General features: G+C 35.6%; 1 protein-coding gene across 9 annotated transcripts in view; it reads left to right on the forward strand.

Annotated features, from left to right (window-relative positions):
- LRP1B (LDL receptor related protein 1B) overlaps positions 1 to 18,512 on the forward strand; it is a 687,728-nt gene that overhangs the window by 429,431 nt on the left and 239,785 nt on the right. For all 9 annotated transcript variants that reach the window (XM_065070319.1, XM_065070313.1, XM_065070311.1 and 6 more), the window contains 7 exons: positions 125 to 305; positions 3,192 to 3,411; positions 5,398 to 5,587; positions 12,777 to 12,899; positions 14,479 to 14,619; positions 16,458 to 16,583; positions 17,509 to 17,625. In XM_065070319.1, the coding sequence (XP_064926391.1) occupies positions 125 to 305; positions 3,192 to 3,411; positions 5,398 to 5,587; positions 12,777 to 12,899; positions 14,479 to 14,619; positions 16,458 to 16,583; positions 17,509 to 17,625 (1,098 nt within the window). The remainder of the gene's footprint in view (positions 1 to 124; positions 306 to 3,191; positions 3,412 to 5,397; positions 5,588 to 12,776; positions 12,900 to 14,478; positions 14,620 to 16,457; positions 16,584 to 17,508; positions 17,626 to 18,512) is intronic.

An 18,512-nucleotide genomic window follows, 5' to 3' on the forward strand; every position in this document is an offset into this window, starting at 1 on the left:
GGAAATAATCTAATTTAGCTATTATATATGGGCCACATATTGTCTATTGGTTATACTAATGGATAGTGTTAAAACATGAACGTATAATATTAATCTCTTATTATCGTTTTTTCTCTCTCAACAGATCTTGATAATGTAGAAGGCATAGCAGTGGACTGGATTGGAAACAATCTGTATTGGACAAACGATGGCCACAGGAAAACCATTGCTGTAGCCAGACTGGAAAAAGCTGCTCAGAGTAGAAAAACTTTGTTGGAGGGAGACATGTCCCACCCTAGAGGAATTGTTGTTGATCCTGTCAATGGGTATGAAGTAGACTGATATATGTTGTTTAACAGTTGTCTTTTATAGTATAAATATGGGATTGAATTTTTCTTAGGATTGGCTTTGTAGAGTCGTATACTCATCTCTAATTCTACAGTAGCCTATAATATCTGTAATTCCTGTCCAGTATTCTTGCCTGAAGCCTTCAGAAGAATATGTATGCCCAGTCACTGCTGAACCTCTGTCTGGTTAATCTGAATATGATTCACCTTTTTTCTCAAACAAATTGAGTTTATCAGGCCTGTATGTATTTTTAATAGTAAGTTTACTTTATAATACTCTCCTTTATTTCTCTCTTTTTAAGTCTCAATTTCTGTAGGTAATTATGACCACAGCCTTGTACACATTCGTGTACAAAACTAAATGAGACAGATGCTTTTGTTACTTAGTAGCGTAATTAATTTTGATAGGCTTCATACTAAAAAGAACATCACATTAGTGTGGTATAGATGTCATTTATGTAAAAATCCACTGTTACATTTATTCAGGGAATTGTTGCTAGAGAATGATGTAGGCAGGTAATTCTAGTGTGGCTGAATTGATGGCTGTTTTCCTCATACTAGAATGTATTTACACTATCAGGTTTTCACTTCTGAGCTTGTCCTTTGAGGAATGGCAGTGACTACGGAAAGGCTACAATTAATTAAGGTCAGATAGTGAGGATGTAAAATCAGACCACAAACCATAACCATACCTACAATTACTTTGTTAAATTTTCCAGCTCAGTAAATGCGTGACACAGGAAATAGTGTATGAAGATGTATTGTCTTAAAAGGGCTATTATATAAAACACTTTTCTAATAAAATAGCATGTCCTTCATGATTATTCTTCTCATGGAAGCTTTTCCTGAGGGATAGCATTTATTATGGCATTTTGTGTTCATTTATACATAAACATATTGTGTAATTATGTTTAGAAAATATTAGTCTTGATTTAACCAATACAGGAGCATTAACTGCATTTTGAGATATAATTAAAGCACATTAATGTAAATGTCTGTTCCTGCAAGCATGTTTTAGCTTATGACACGATAACTAGAATAAGTTGAGACAAAAAGTTAATGGAGAAAAGCTCAGTAATTGCTATTGAACAGTCATGTAAATATTTGTAACATATGTTTTGTCTTCCAGTAAAATAAATACCACACTGACCTGCATCTCTGTCTGAGCTTTAGGACGTTAGCAGGTTTTATAATTCTGTGATTAAACCTAGTCTTGTTTGACTCACATGTGCAATGAAGTTTATAAGCCTCATGGATCAAAAATTAGTTGATTTTCTTAGCATGTATTTACAAAAAATGTTAAAAGAACCCTAAACAACCTTCTGGCAAGTGACTTGAAAGTGACAGAAAAGAAACAAAAAAGGTACATTTGGATATCTGTAAACCTCTGTCATGATGGTGCAATTTTTTTCTTTATCTTTTCCAATTTCTTATATTAAAAAATCAAATTATGCTTATACTTAAAAGTGGTTTTGAATAAAATTTTTGACCAGTAGATTTGGCATCATTTACATAGATTTGATAACAAAACTGTTTTTCACTTCAGTGCTTCATTCCTTTGTCAATTCAGAGTTTAAATTCCAGGGCTTTATTCTTAAAGTACAGACAGGTTAAATGGGTTTGGTGACACAAGTTATCCAAGAAACATAAATCTAGTGAAATCAAAGGTGAGGCACATAAATATAAATTAAATAATGGCAGCTTTAACTAGTAGGATCCATTTAAGAGCCATGTAATGTTTTTCCTCTCTATTTAATACTTAATAATTGAAATTCTATATTTGACTTTAAAAGTGAACACCTACTATCTAGTAAATGTTTTCAGCATATTGATGTCAGTTTAGACGCTTCATAAATTACATGCAGGCTTCTACATATTTCTTCCCATGAATGTGTTTTTCCTTAGTGGAAATTAAAAAAGGAAAAAGGAGAGAGAGAGAAAAGTGATGGCATAAGTACTACCCTCTGCTTTTGTATAAGTTCAAGGTGTATAGTTTAAATTGTTGAAATCAGAGTTGTCACCAGCAAATTCTGTAACATAATATGATAATTAGATTTATTGAATGAGGGAAAAAAAACCTGCATAGGTTGTGTTCTGTAGTATCCAATAGAGAACAGTACAAAGAACTCAGATGAGCTGATACTTTTAGATGACTTATTACAATGCTTGCTTAATTTTTCTAAAGTAGCGTAGGTACTTATTTTTTCAGCATTATTATGGTTACATTGCTATACTATAAACCATAAAACTAAGCTAAAATTGCCTATGAGCTATTTTTCAAATCATTTTTATGGCCGTCTAGCTTTCTGAACATTTTTGTGAAGTACAGAGTGGTCATAATAGTTTTTTGAGTAATTTAGCTGCTTTCATGGGGGGTGTGAAGTTCACAGAATGTCAAGGTTATCCTGTAGCTGTTAGGCTAGAGTGCAATTAATTAATGTATTTCAGCTTTTTGGATAGTATTAAGCATAATGAAGAGATTTGCATCATGAAGGCAAAGTAGACATGGCCAAACCAAACAAACAAAGTAGAAGTTTTAACTTTGTGATGAAATTACTGGTTTAAAAAGTTAATCATAATTCTGCTGTGATTGAATATAGTCTTAATTCTTTCACTTCTCATGTCAGCCCATCTGGTATTCATGTAATTCATTTCAATATAAGCAAAACACCCTAAAACCATCATTTCAGCAGAGTCCAGTACTCAGGGAATGTAAATACAGTTGTAGAAATAGCAGCAGAAAGAAACGGGCAAAAGTTAAAATCACTCTGGCTTGTGGATATACCGTTGTGAACTGCTGCTAGAAGTCTACAGTATTCACGTGATAAAAATGTTATGTGAATGTTCATTTTTCTAATTTCGTAGCTGGATGTATTGGACAGACTGGGAAGAAGATGAAATAGATGACAGTGTGGGAAGAATTGAGAAGGCCTGGATGGATGGCTACAGTCGGCAGATTTTTGTCACTTCAAAGATGCTCTGGCCAAATGGTTTAACTCTGGACTATCATGCCAATGTATTATATTGGTGTGACGCCTACTATGATCATATTGAAAGGATATTTTTGAATGGAACTGACAGAAAGGTAAAAGAAAAATACTGCTGTTTTGCCACAGGCATGCTCTTTCTCTGGATTTCAATGTGTTACGTTTAAAAAGCTTGAAAAGTGTTTTTAAGTCTGCATAACCCTGCAGCATGTCCAGTGTAATCCCTGTTGAAACAAGCGGTTTTGCCAGCCTCCTGTGGGAGACTATAATACAGCTTAAAATTTTTATCTTTAGCAAGTGACACAAAAGCTGATTCTTAATTTTTTTTAAATCCATTTTTCTCATGTGACTGTGAGTTACGTTTTGCTTGAGCCACAAAGCTACAAAGAGATTTTCAGGAGGAAAAAAAAAATGGTTCTTCCAGAGAGAGGCTTTTATTTAACTTCACTAGAAAAGCAACTGTTGATGGATCTCAGTGCCCCATTTAAGCATTTGTGTTAACATGCAGAGGGGGAGCACTCAACAAGTGCTAAGATGGAGAGAGATTGTTGTTACTAATGGCTATACAAGCTAGATACGCAGTCCTCCCTGGAACTCATCCCTGTGCAAGCTCATATTGCTTTAATATTGCTTTTAAAAGCCTTTATATTGAGGGATCTGTTGTTAAGCCTATACTAATGTTGTAGTGTTGCAGTTTCTTATAGTGGTTAAGTCAGGCTTTACATTTAGTGCTTCTACTTTTGCTCCAAACCCATTATGGCCCCATAATGGAGGGAGGAGGAAGCCAAGTGCATTGGCAGAAAGACATTTTTTAATTAGAGATCCTTGTCTACTAGCAATGCTAGACATCCTGTGAATTCCTGGACAGAACATATCTAGGAAAGTTAAATGTCGTGGATTACTAGTGAGAATTGCTGGTTTTGCCTCCCATTAGAACTGGTGAATAATAAGCAGCACCCGTCTTTACAGGTTTTATTTCAAAGTGTGTCACAGAATGATTCTGGCTTTTTTGAAAAGTGTTTCTCTATAATCCTGTAACTAAATAAAATGCATAACTATTTGAATAAAATGAATGTAGCCAGAAATAACTGGAAGGCACTTTTGTTGTTGAATTATTTGTTGTTAATTATAGGATATTTTGGTCAAAATGTAACTGGGTCAATAGTGTCATTAATTCCACGTCAGTATAGGAAAGATTTTGGAGGGTGGGCAAATCCTACAAGAATTCCACCAGTAACTGATGGATAACTGGCTGATGGATTAGTTTTGCTCAAAAGCAGTTAATTGTGATGATGAGTTTTGACCAAAAAAATTCCAAGCCCAAGTAGAAAATTTTAAGAGCAAAAGGGGATGATGTTTGTCACCTCAAAGTAGTTGCATTTTAATGGGCTTTATCTCCCTGCTCTCTTGGGTTTGTGTCTCTAAGCAGAGATAAAGTAGGGCATCTGATAGACCGCCTCCTTCTTTCAAGGCAAGATGGAAATACAGCATTGGGTGTAATTTGTAGTTTTATGTTTGAGTCAATAAACCAGAAGTAGAAGGTGCGTGGAAGAAAGTTTATATTATTTGGGGAACAAACTATGGCATGTTTTCTGTTTGTTTTTTAGAGTTATCACAACCTAAAGTAGAGAGGAATCTCACAGAAATAAATAAGCAATCTCTGCACGCACTTCACACTTCAACAGAAATAAGCAACTCATACACACTTATTTTTTGCTTTAAAAGAAGCAGATATTTGATATACTTGACAGATACTCAAAGTTATGTAAACAACCACGCTTCCTTGGTAGGGAATAAGGTAGACATTTACTGAACAAAGTGATTGCATGGTTACCTGCATTCCTCTGCGTTGTCTGACAGGGGACACTAAAAATGAATTTATATGAAGTTTTGAAGTTAGATATTGATCCTGGTGTATAGAACGGCTTTATGTTCTTTGTTTGATTTTATTGCATTGTTACGTTTGGGCCAGTACTTACCTCAGTTTACCCATTTCCTGTCTTATGTTCTCTGCAGTGTTCGCTAAGAAAAATTAGGAATTATTTTAACCTTGCTAATGCTCATCTACCACTAATTAATTGCAGGTAGTGTATAATGGAAAAGATTTGAATCATCCTTTTGGACTATCGCATCACGGAAACTATATTTACTGGACAGATTATATGAATGGTTCGATTTTCCAGTTGGATCTAGTTACAAGAAATGTGACACTGTTAAGAAGTGAGAGACCACCTTTGTTTGGGCTTCAGATTTATGATCCACGTAAACAGCAAGGTATTCATAACATACTATTTCTCCAAAGGTTTGTTATAAAAGGATAATTACAGTCTCCTGGTATTTCCGAGGTGACTAGGTGAACAAAAATAGAAAAAAGAATATGACTTGTGGCCTGAGAAGGATACTTTCCAAAGTTTCAAACCATTGATGTTTAGATTGATCATCTCATAGTTACTTAAAAGTGAATCATGGTATTATACCTGTCTGAATTTCTTCTGTGTATTTACACTACCTTTATTGACACTGTGTAAGCATAAAATGTAATAAATAATATATACACATTGGCTCATAGACATAAAATAGAACAGGTAATATATACACATTGGCTCACAGACATGGATGGAGTTTAGAAAATGCAGTTGCTACTATACAGGTAAGTTTACAAATGTGTTTTACTGAAGAAAACTTTGGAATCCATTTACTGCTTGCAGCATTCAGATGAGTTGTTGAATACTTACTCTCTTTAATTAAAACATAGTTCTGGTTAATGTCTGCTACTAAACATAAAACTGAACATCAGGAATTTTTGTAAATAAAATACTACTCAGAAGATGACCATATTATATATGGATGTCTATAGATCTTGCTGATATCTATAGGTCATAATTTTTGACAGGTAGAAGTAGAATGTTTACAGTTCAACAGTTCCTATACAAAACTAGAGACACTAAGGTGTTGGCAGTACTGCTACATTTGATTCTGTACCTAAACTAAAAAAGTAACAGAATGTAAATTTTACCATTTATCCGAATGCTACTTAGTACAGATACAACATTAAAATGTGCTTGTTGAATTGTTGATTTTTTTTTTTTTTCCTTTTTTTTTAAAGTTTACAGGGCCTATTATGAGTACGTTGTGCATAAAGCCCAATTTTATTTTCACGGTATCATCACCTTGAGATCTGGAAGTGGGTACAGTGTGTTGCCCTTAGCGCTTGGAAGATTTGGCTGTGTCTCTGTCATTTGTAGTCAATGAATGGCTTAGAGAGCAACTGATAAAACTAGTACAGAGTAGATAAAATCAAAATATTCGAAAAAATATTTGGCACTCAAAGATACAGAGAAGTATGAAGCCTCTATATTTGTTATAGTCATGTATTTATATGCCAAATGTGTAGATATCTATTTCTCTGTGTGTATACAAAAATGATACATGTATATATGAATATAAAGTACAGTGAATATTTTGCATATATATACTGGGTTAATATTTTGCATAGGTTTATTTCAGAGTATGTATATACCATACATACTAAATATTTTTTATTGCTTTTCTTCCGTCTAGTCTTACTTTTTTTTTTTTTCATACAGCAAAAAAAACCAACTGGTGATTTACAAAGGGAAGAAGCAGTTTAGTTTTCAAAATGGGCCTAAAGTATAAAACAGGAAGGGCATATGCGTATAGGCAAGATACTTGGCATGTAGTATCTGCATGTATAGAGCTGTTTTATTTTAAAATATATTTGAAGAGTTAGATATGTACTTGATATTCTTTGGCGAAGACAAAGACTTCTCTATCTAAAAGTTGATTTTCCAATTTGTTTTTCCTTGGGAAAACCAATTTTTACCATGTCTCACTCAACCATCAGAGACCCTACTGAAAAGCGTAGTGATTTTCTTTACACCAGGTTAATACAAAGTCTTCCCTTTCCTGCTGAATAATATTTTTATATGTCCATCTTGGGTTTCTTAGGGAAAGCCTTTGAGATTAATACTTGATTATGGACTGCTGAGGTCCAGACAACCAACTTATAATTGCTTTCATGAGTATGGAGACAATGCTGGAAGTTTCTGCTTTCTCATGTTTTAACATCTAAATTTTCAATACTTGAACCAAGTTGTAATATGTGAAGGTCTTTGTAACAGCGCGTCTCTTATTGCAGATGATTTTCAGGTACTCTCTCATACTTCCCAAATAATGTAAAAACAGTGTGTTTAGAGTTAGTTGTTGTGGTTTGGGTTTTTTTAGGCCAAAAATCTGTTCCCAAATCTACCCTCAAGTTGGTCCAATTTCAGAGTACTTTGAGCTGGGTCTGCTAAGAGAGGGATGTGGTGATGGCCTTAAACACTCCTGCTGCGTTATTTGGTACTCAGAGAAGAAATTTGAATGCAAGTGCTATTAGGTTCCAAGTAAATTAACAGCAGAGGCATAAAACTAAAATATTACCTTTTAGACATTTTTAGCTGAATGAGGTTAAATCTTGAGAAAGATAGTATGGCTCATCTATGCATTCGTTGTTTGAAATTGCAATTGGGATTTTGTAAGCTAACTGTATCCTTCAGCATTTTCACTTTTTGTCATGCTCAGTGAGGCTGATCTTGCATTGTCCCCAAAAGAGCATAAGCATTTATTTTAAAGAAAGTGAGGCTACTGTTTTGTTTTAGTTTTTGATGTGTTTCTTCTAAAATAACAAGATCAAGACTGAATCACTTGGTACAGAGAAAACCAGAGTAGTTCGTTCTGTGGCATGAGTGATATTGTATAGATTATGCACACATACCTTGGAAACATTTGTCTCTGGTATTTTGAGGTTACTGTTTCAATGCTGCTGTTATTGTCCATGTCTGTACAAGCAGAAACCATGTCAATTCATGTTGGCATAGTTGAGTTAGGACTGACACTTTTTAGGAGGTCTTTTACAGGATACTTGGCTGTGCCAATCCTGCTTGGTTTAGTACTATGGGTAGTGATATTAAGCTGCTTTGGGTATCTCCCTAAAAAGAGGTGATTTTCGCTGTCTTTGTATCCCACAGGGCATGATATTTTTGTGGAAGTATTTTTTTTCTTACTTTCAGGTATTAGAATCTTTCTTAGGTTAATCTTCGAGTCTCTATGTACCAGGAATACCTTAAAAATGGGGAGGTGATGGGAAACATGGTAATGATAGGAGTTGGATCTTTAGTTGGCATATGAACCTGTCGATGCCTGCAGGTGTTTCCACTGCTATGTAAGGGAAGATTGCTATTCATGTGGAAGTAATTCTTGTGTAAGTCCATTTACAGCAGTTAAAAATCACCTCGTTTGAAATCAGTTGGTATTTTAACCCCTCCGATTGTTCTAGAATAATTATCGAGGGGGCAGATTATTGAAACTAATAGTTGTAGGTACACTTATGGAGAATAAAGTTATATGCACAGCCTTCGCATGTAAGGCAGCTGCTCATCATGCAAGGAATCTGCTCTGCATGGTTCCCCCCACCCAACCTGGCCTGCATTCTTGGATTTTAGTGCATGGGGGGAGCTCGGTGTGCTGGCACTGAGGAGAACAGAGGCTAGAGCAGCATGGAAATACCATGGCCAGGCTCTGTGTATGAGGCAGGTACAGAACTAGATGGTACTGTGCACAAGGCTGCTGTCAAATAAGAGAGAAATACTCCATTCCATCCAAAATGCTGGTTGTTGAGCTAGCAGTTGCGGCAAAATTTGTCCTGCGGATGAACTTTGCTCATTATAATCTCATTATATTACCAAAACACACCTCCATCCCAGAAGTTACCTGCCTCTGTGCTCCCTTGATCATACTCTCTGAACTCTTTTAAGTCTATACCTTTAAAACCGAGCAAGAGAGTTTTACACCAATCAATAAGAGTGGTATGGTATAACTAGAGTCACTCAAGATCCATCTAAACATAGAAAATAGTATGAAATACCCTAAGAACAGGGGAATGTTAGGGAAGACACCATCACTGAGAAATTGAGGAAACAGCATTGCAGACTTCTGGGATCAGTCAATGGGCTGAGCCCATCTTCTCCCCCAAAAGGACGCTTTTGGGTAAGATTTGCACACTTGGTTATACCAATTGTTCCCCCAGGAAACACAGACTTCAAGCTTGTATTTGTAATCGCATTAGAAGTGCTACATAGTCATCTTAGAATATGTATATTTGGTAGCAAAGTGTCAAGTAAATTGTATTTTTACAACTAAAGTGTGTTTTTGCTGGCAGCGTATTTTATCAACGGCAAGTTAAAGAACTTGTCCCTGTTGTTTTAATAAACCTCATTATCTGTGAATCTAGTAGCAAGAATTTCTCATTGGATGCACTCAGACATATATTATATTATTTATGAATCTGTGCAAGTGCATAAATTCAATGACCACGACCTGACCATGCACTATTAGCAGATCCATGGTTGTGTGAGTTCAACGTAATGCTGGGCTGGCTATTGAGCACGATCGGACTTATAGTCCCGACTTGAGGTCGTTGGGGTGCAATTGTCATTGGGCATCATTCAGAAGCCACGCTCAGCCACCCCTGGCCCCCAGTAATATACTGAGGACAAGCTGGAGCACAGGAGGGGGTAGTTTCTGCCAAATTAAACCTTCTAATGCAGCGATTGTAAAGAAGAGCTGCTCAAGCCCCAGGCTACTACTCTTCATATACGTAGTATGATCCTAGAAGGAGGCTTACGCAGCTTTAGCAGGACTTGAGGTCAGGTTTCCGAGTATTTACAAACATAAATGAATACACATGAAAACATGTGTGTACACTGATGGCTAAGCAGCAATAAATACTTAGAGTATATTTTAAATTACAAGATTAAAGCAGTGTATATGGTTGCCTTATTTTGGTGGTGGTGTGTTTGTTTTGGTTTGGTTTTTTTTTCTGAGAATGATGACAGATGCAGATACATTGTTGTTTTAGCTCTGGCCTAATTTTTTGAGCAAATTAAAATGGAATCAGCCTAATATAATCATTTGCAAGTGGCAGGGCAGCAGCTGTTTTAAAAATTGGCAAAATATGAAAAATGTGATTGTATCTTTGCAAGTAGTTTTAGAATAATGGCAATATTTTAAGAGCACCCATATAAAATAGCTGTTTTGAACAGCAGTAGAGGAAATTTAATTTCATAAATGCTTGGTAGCTAAATGAGTTCCGCAGCTTACTCAATAAAAAGACTTAACCTGTTTGTTGTACTGCATTTCAGGGACATTTTAGCCTTGGAGTCTCTTCAGCAAGACTGATGGGACTGAAGGTTTCATTGCACCTTCAGGTTGAAGGCTCCCTTTATAAACCTTTTTATCTGGAATCTTGTTGCCTTAACTCTGGGTACTTGTATTTTCCTTGTCGTCATCCTCTTACTTACTTAGCAAGTAACCTACTGTGCTGTTGTTTGTCATCCCAGTTATGAGGTTAAGTAACTTTATGAGTTAAGTTAACTTTTCATCTTCAAGATGGACCAGTTGACTTTGATCTAGTATTTTAATTTTGATTTTATTTATTTTAAGCTTGCACTGGGCTTCAGAATCATTGCAGGGTTTCAAAGTGTTTTCTATAGTTGTCTTAAATAGTCTTTTATTCTAAAGCCTGATTATTTTATTAGTGATCTGACAAACTCACATATATTCTTTAATTAAATCACTGCAAATTTCCTTGACCTTGTGGTCTATAATTTTGGATTCACTTTTTAAGATTATATTTTGGTTTGTTTGTTTTGGCAGTTTCTGGTATCTTCTCGAATGTCTTCTGTGTTACTGACATTCTTTCATTTGTATAATGGGTAGCCCTGTAAAGATACAGCGAGTTTCAAGGCCAGTTTTTCTGAGGTAGTGTTGTCCTTGAGGTTTTCCAGTGTTACAGATGCAAATGCATCTCTTATTCTTTTGATGTTTCATTCATATTATTTGGATTTTGGTGAGCAAAGATGTAAAAAAGGAGTTGATTTTTGTACAGTGTTTTAGGTCATAGTCTAAAATATGAAGTCAAGATCCAATGAAGTAGTTTAAATGTCCAGTCCAAGCTGGAGCTGCTCTATCTGAACTTGTGATCCAGCCCTCACGCTTTGTAGAGATTTCCACTTTTCCCTGTTTATACAACTCTGTTCTTGTCATCTCCCTCACACACTGCCTACTGAAAGTACAATTACCACAGCATTCTGCATTAATTGTTTTACACAAATTCATTTGAAAGTACAGTGGGGTTTTAATGGACTGTAGACACAGTTGCTTCTAAGAAATGATGTATGGTGTGTCAAAAAACAGTCTGTGAGTAGACTGTTATGAAACTCTCAAGGTCTATATTGTAAGATGTATGACCTATGTCTTAAAATTTGAAAATTTTCAAAATCTTAATTTATTTGCTAGTTATCTGATGTTCATTTGATAATTTCAAAATGTTTCCTCGCTAATGCAGGTATGACTCTAACAGGACAGTTTAATATATATGTTTGCAGCTACCTCTGTGGGAACTTAATATTATATTTTCTATGAAAGAGATATAGTAGTGCTTTGAGGAGAGGGAATTGTGTGGAGCCTGTTTTAAGCCAGGAACGTGATGAATATTTTGTTCACCTAAAAAGGAGGAGCAAAGGAAAGAACACCTGCTTTTTACTAGGACAAGAAGGTGAAAAAAGGAGTTTTAATCTAAAGTTTCAGCAGACATGAGGTTTGATAGCTTGCCTCATGGTAGTCAGTTACCACCAACACCTGAAATTAAGAGAGTTTTGATCATGAGAAGTTAGATGTCCTCAGCAGGGCATATCTACACAATTGGGTCGTGACCAAAGTGACATGAACAGAAATGGTAAAATTTGCTTCAGTTGGCTTTTAAGGCTGTTGCCTAAGGAATGAGGTAGTGAGGGTGCAGCAGCCCTTGGGAGGCAGTTTAAAACTCCTGACAGCTGTCGGTATCTTCAGTGAACAGCGTGCGGCTTCTGGGAGGAAACCGTAACACAGAAAAGAAGGCAGAGGAACAGCAGATATGTTCAGAAAAGAGTAGTGGAATATCTGCCTTGTAATCTATCTGCCACAGATCTCATTGTACTTCTAATTTGTTTCCTTTCTCTTCTTACTTTGTGTTTGTAGTCACATTGTTTTAACAAACACAGACGCCGATATACTTTGGAACTTTCCTTTATATATGGTTTAATTTCTTAAAACTACTGCATGCACATAGCTGAGTCCTATTAAATATTTTGTAGTATTTGTTTCCTTCATAAAAAAAGAGAGAGAGACAAAGTTGGGAGGTGATGGTGTAGTTGGTTTTTTTTATTCTTACAGGTTATTACAACCTATAACAAAAATTGTTTACGTATTATAACCAGTAGTGACTGAAGTATAAGAATAACGTGTCCCTAAAATGAGAAGAAATTCATCACAAAAAATTCTTCATGTGCTTACATTCTAAATATAATGTTCTAGTTGTAGCATGGCTGTTAGTTTTAAAGTTGCTTTTTTTTTATTTTCACAGGTGATAATGCATGTCGTGTTAATAACGGAGGCTGCAGCACTCTTTGTTTAGCCATTCCTGGAGGCAGAGTTTGTGCCTGTGCTGATAATCAGCTTTTGGAGGAAAACAGTACAACCTGCATGAGTAAGATCTTTCTTAAAGAATATCTGAGTTGGTGCTACTGTTGAGGGATCAAGTCAAATCTGAAAATAAAACAAGATAGTGTGGTCTCCTAGAGGCTTTTTGTAGTTCTATAAGACAAATAAATTTTCCTTGAATAGAGATTGTAATGAAATACAGTTTACTAAACATGATAAAGATTTTCAAAAAAGACAAAATACTAAGTACACAGTATTTGAGGATAAAATGCATTGGGAAAGATTTCAGAATGTCCGATATGATAAAGCACTTAAATATTTCACTAACCTCTTTTAAAGAATATCAGAAATACCAGAAGTTAATCTATAAAGTTATTATATTAGATCTATTAGAAAGTGGTTGCAGATTGCTGTATGAACTAAGTACCTTAAATTGAAATCTGGCATAGAAAATGTCAAGCAGATATAATTATATATAATAATAGGTCATGACAGACTTTTTCTGCTGCCTTTCTTTTCATCTCTTCCTTGGATATCTTCATTGAAACATCAATGAAACAAATAGTGTTAATAATAAATTGTGGAATTTTCAATTAAAAATTATAACTCATCAGATAATACAGGTATTTTTTATGTTTAGACCTGATATTTGCAACTTACTCAAAATTCTCTTTTAATTTTTTTAATCTCATTAATTTATTTCTTGCCATGTCGTGTGTTAAACTTTACATAGGTCTCCAGCAATAACCCTTGTAGAGATGAGTAACACAAAAGGATTATTTAGTAAAGTAATGAACATTTTTGAGCGTGCAGTTACCTTGAATTTGACCCGAACGCATGGCTGGCAAAGCCATCACTGTTGCTAAAGAAAACTAGTTTTCTTTTTAGCAGAAAATACTGGAAGGTGGGCTTCTCCCTGATAAGATGGAATGTAAGCGTTAGGAAGAGAGGTCAGACACTTTCAGAGCTGAATGAAGCAGATTTCCTGTTTTTTTCCCGCAACACATTTCATCGCCCGGCTTTTCCAAGGACTTTGGTGATCCTCAGAGGGTCACGGAGTGATGTGTGGTGCTGACACATTCAGCATTCTGAACCTTATGTTGGGAAATGTATCTGTCTGGATTTATCAATAACCTTGTAGCTTGCTATGTAATTCTACCTCAGCAGAATTTTGTCCTTTCTTCTTTGCCAAGTCTGTACCAGTGCATAATGCAGGTGTTTGAGTTGTTGCTTGGATACAAGAATCAGCTTTTCAGTAATCATTTTCCAGCCCTTTAATGTGCACCAGAATTTGGTCTGTGCCTGTAAGAATATTTTCTTTTCACTGTTCATGAGGCATAGCAATATTTTAAACTGATATTTTTACACCATCATCTAAGCACCAATTTAAAAACCACTTTGAGTGCCATTCTGTTCTGAATTCTTTCATTTATTAAAAATATATTACCTCAACCATATGCATGCTACTACAGGCTTCAGGTGGAATCAACTCCGATAAGCAAAGTTTACTGAAAATGTTCTGAAGAGTGACAAAAAGGCTTCATATCTATTTATGTAGAGTTAGGATTGTGTTCTGTATGTATCAAGCTGATAAAATAGATGTGCTGCTTTGAAATATTTCCTAGTTAAACATGGAGAAGTGCTCCCACAGTTGTGCAAAGCTGAACAGTTTCAGTGTAACAACAAGCGCTGTATCCAGGATCGCTGGCGCTGTGATGGGGACGATGACTGTCTGGACGGCAGCGACGAGCATTCTGAAATTTGTTGTATGTATGCTCTTACATTTTAACCCACAACTCATACTTTATTTGTAAAATTGGAATCAAAATTATATAAGTCTGAGGGGAGCTGGTGGGAGGGAATGGAGAACAGGGACCCAGGTTCTTCTTAGTAGTGCGCACTAGCAGGACACGAGGTAATGGACACAAACTGGAAAGCGTGAAATTTTATCTGAACACAAGAAAACACTTTTCCTTTTTTCCTTTTCTTTTTCTTTTTTTTCTCCTTCTCCTCTTTCTTTTCCCTCCTCTTTTTTTCTGTGAGCGTAGTCAAACACTGGAGTAGATTGTCCAGAGAGGCTATGGCAGAGTTGGCTTGATTCTCATTGAAATTAGTGTAATATAGACCAATTCATTGATAAAAGCTTGTAATTTTAAGAGGATTTATACAGATACAAATCATGGTCTGGTCCTGAATCTGTATGTGATAAACAGTTTAGGTGACCAGTGTAACATTAATCTTTTTAGCAGTCACTGTTGTAACTTCAATAGTTCTTTTTTAGCTAGTCTGAAATATTTGCAATTACAAACAGAATATGTTAGTAAATACATATGAGCAAATGCTTTACTGCCATTTAAAAGAGTATCTATGTCTAGTAGATTTATTTTAAATAAAGTCTTCAATTCTTTATTTTATTATGTCAATGATAACAGTTTTTCTTCTCCAGTCACATTGCAAACCAGGTTGTTTCATAAGTATTATGAGACTTGGAATAGCTTTCTGATCAGATCATTAATTAATCTTTACTTCCAATGTTCTTGCACCCTCCACACAAACCACTCGTGAAGGGTTCGTGTACTATTGATATCACACTCACTCTATGTTGTTTTCAATAGAAGAATAGCTAGAAAGGTCAAAGATAAAAGCTACTGAAATGTCAAGGATAAGCCTGCAAGACATCCTTTCATTTTAAATACCATTTGTTTCCAGATATATGTTAAACTTTAAAAAGGAGACCATGGATGGCTGAGGAGGTGGAAAACAGCTTGAGATTATTTTTAACCAAGCATTTGAAACTGTGTATAGTTTCCTGCTGTTGTATAGATAGAGTAGCAAAATCAGCTAATAATGGATCATGTTATTATCATAAAAGTAGCAGAACACATATACTTAACTACAGCTCTAAGAGCAGGCCAATAGAATTTACATCTTTTCTGTGCATTCAGTCCATTCATTCTTTCCATGAGACTTGGAAGCCAGCAAAACCACATTTGTGAGATACCTTGTTCACTCTTGAATACCAGTTCTTTTTCTCAGTTTTACAGTGTTGCATATTTCACTTTTTGACACCTAAAATTTCATGGTGAGTAAACAACAGATCTATATGTGGCCATCGACAATAATGTGCATCATTTTAGAAGCATTTTATAACGTGCCCAAATCCCTGCTCACTGTGTATAATATTTTGGATATGCACTTAGCAACTTGCATCTGTTGCCTGTGGTGTTTTCTTTTGTTTATGTGCACTTCAGTTTTTAAACCTCATCACATTGATAGAATGTGATTGAGGACATTTTTCTTCAAGGAAATAGCAACATTGTAAAGTGCTGCTACCTTTTATCACTTAGTTACCAGAAGAGGATCTCATTGACACTAGTATAAGAGTAGAATTTATGTATTGTTTAATTTATGATTGAAGTACAGCAATATTTAAAAATTGTTTACTGAGCAGTTTTTATATTGTGTTGATTATATACACAGGATAACCATGCTAACCGCATCATCAGGAAATACCATTTAATGTATTACTTTCAGCTGTTTTTCTCATATTATATTCTTAAGAAAAAATACTTGTTTTGTTTTGTTTTTGGTTTTTTCTCTTCAGTCAATCACAGTTGTCCTGATGATCAGTTTAAGTGCCAAAACAATCGGTGCATTCCCAAGAGGTGGCTTTGTGATGGAGCTAATGATTGTGGTAATAATGAAGATGAATCAAATAAAACCTGTGCAGGTAAAAGTTTTACTTGGTTGTGCATACAATTCTCTAACTCCCGTTCCATCAAAAGTTCAAGGCTGCTCAGAACTGAACCACTCTGCTACTAGTAATCTGATTACTGACACTTCAAAAATCAATTCAAATTTTGATGCCACTAAGGCTGGAATACAAATTATGTTTTACTTAATCCTTATGCTTGGCTGTGCTTTCCAAAGCAATCCAGCACTTAATCTATCCATATGGGTTGACTGTCAGAGCACTGCTTAGGTACAAATTTCTCCCTGCTAAATCTTTTTTGGCAGTTTGAATTTTGTTTTGCTGTGATGAGTGCCAAGTCACTAGTAAATTTTATTTTATGCTGATAAAAGCATAATTATTTATTCAGTTTCCCCTTGCTGCCTTGAAATTGTTTTCACTTGTAAGTTATTAACTGTAGAGTGGAATTTTAAGGAAATACTGAGATGAAGATTCTTTACTGATTCCACTGCTGTAAATCATGGAGTCGCATATCTGTCCTTTGCTTCTATGAAAATGATGTTTTGTGCTTGTCAGTAGAGTACACTAAACAAGTGTTTAGTGATTAGACATTTTAATGCTCTGTTTTTTCTTTACTTCAACTCTAGCACTAAGGTTATTTTATTAAACATTAATGCTCTTCCAACTACCTGGCTTTATATAATCACATATAAAGTTCCACGTTCTCATATGTTGAAGAAACCACTAAGAATTCTGCATAACAGAGGTACAACACAGTCCTACAGATGATCTCAGTTTTCTCTGAAATCACAGGAGGTGGAGGGTGTTTAGTCAGATCAAGTAAAATGTGCAGCAGGCGAGGACATGGCCCCCAAACTTGCGACGTCTGCGTGTAGACACGCACCAAAAGACCTACAGATTCAGTCCATTTCCCTGGCATTTTTGGAGTGTTTTGTCTTGACAGCAAGAACGTGTCAGGCTGACCAATTTTCTTGTGGGAATGGGCGCTGTATTCCGACATCATGGCTGTGTGACAGGGAGGATGACTGCGGAGACACAACCGATGAAATGACATCCTGTGGTAAGTGTATTTTATTTGGGAAAAGAAGTAAAATTGTTTTATAAAAAGGCAAACATATCAGGATCTCTTTTCTTGTGAGCCGGTGGATAGAAAAAGTATGAGGGTCCTTTTTGTTTTTATGTGAACTGATAACAGTTTCTGAAATGGCAAATGTAATTTATTTGATTAAGAGATAAACCCAAAGCCTGCGTTCTCTATTAATGAGTTTTAACTACAATACGAACTATGCAGAACAATCAAGTTAACACTTTTCTAATTCACACCCCATTATCAAACACTGTCAACCCCAAAAATTGTTTTTCATCTTGGACTCTTACCTCTTCACATGGGCCCCCTCAGCATATTCCAGATGTTAATGAAATCAGACAGTTTCAAGTCTGAACTGAAGGTCTTGTATTTTGCAGAAAAAAATTGTCTTTCTTGGGCATGTGATGAATACCAGCAGCTGTGCTGATTGGTGCTTTACCGGGGATTTCAGAGCCAGGTGCACTCTCTCTAATCAGCTGCTTCCAAACAATAAAGGTTTTGCTGAGTTCACCTGTTGGGCAGGTCACGGGGAACCTCCAGGAGTCTGAGAGCAGCAGGGTCAGTGAGCTGCCTGCAGATTATTGTCAGGGCATTTCTTGTTTGCAAGGTAATATTTGTGATATTTGACTTACTAATATGAATTGGTAAGCGTGTCACAATATAATAGGATATGTTTCTGAAATGATTTTTCAAGAGAGAATGCTAACTGATGATTTTATTAGTATCAACCATGTAAACATGAAGTGAGAGGTTGTGCACAAAGAAATTAAAATGTCAAGTGTACTTGTTAAGATACTTAGTAGTTAGACCGCATTCTTCTCAGGTATAGCTGATATTCTAACTTGATTCACTGTTATAAA

The sequence above is a fragment of the Columba livia genome, chromosome 7 (assembly GCF_036013475.1).
Source record: "Columba livia isolate bColLiv1 breed racing homer chromosome 7, bColLiv1.pat.W.v2, whole genome shotgun sequence".
Classification (NCBI taxonomy): Eukaryota; Metazoa; Chordata; class Aves; order Columbiformes; family Columbidae; genus Columba; species Columba livia.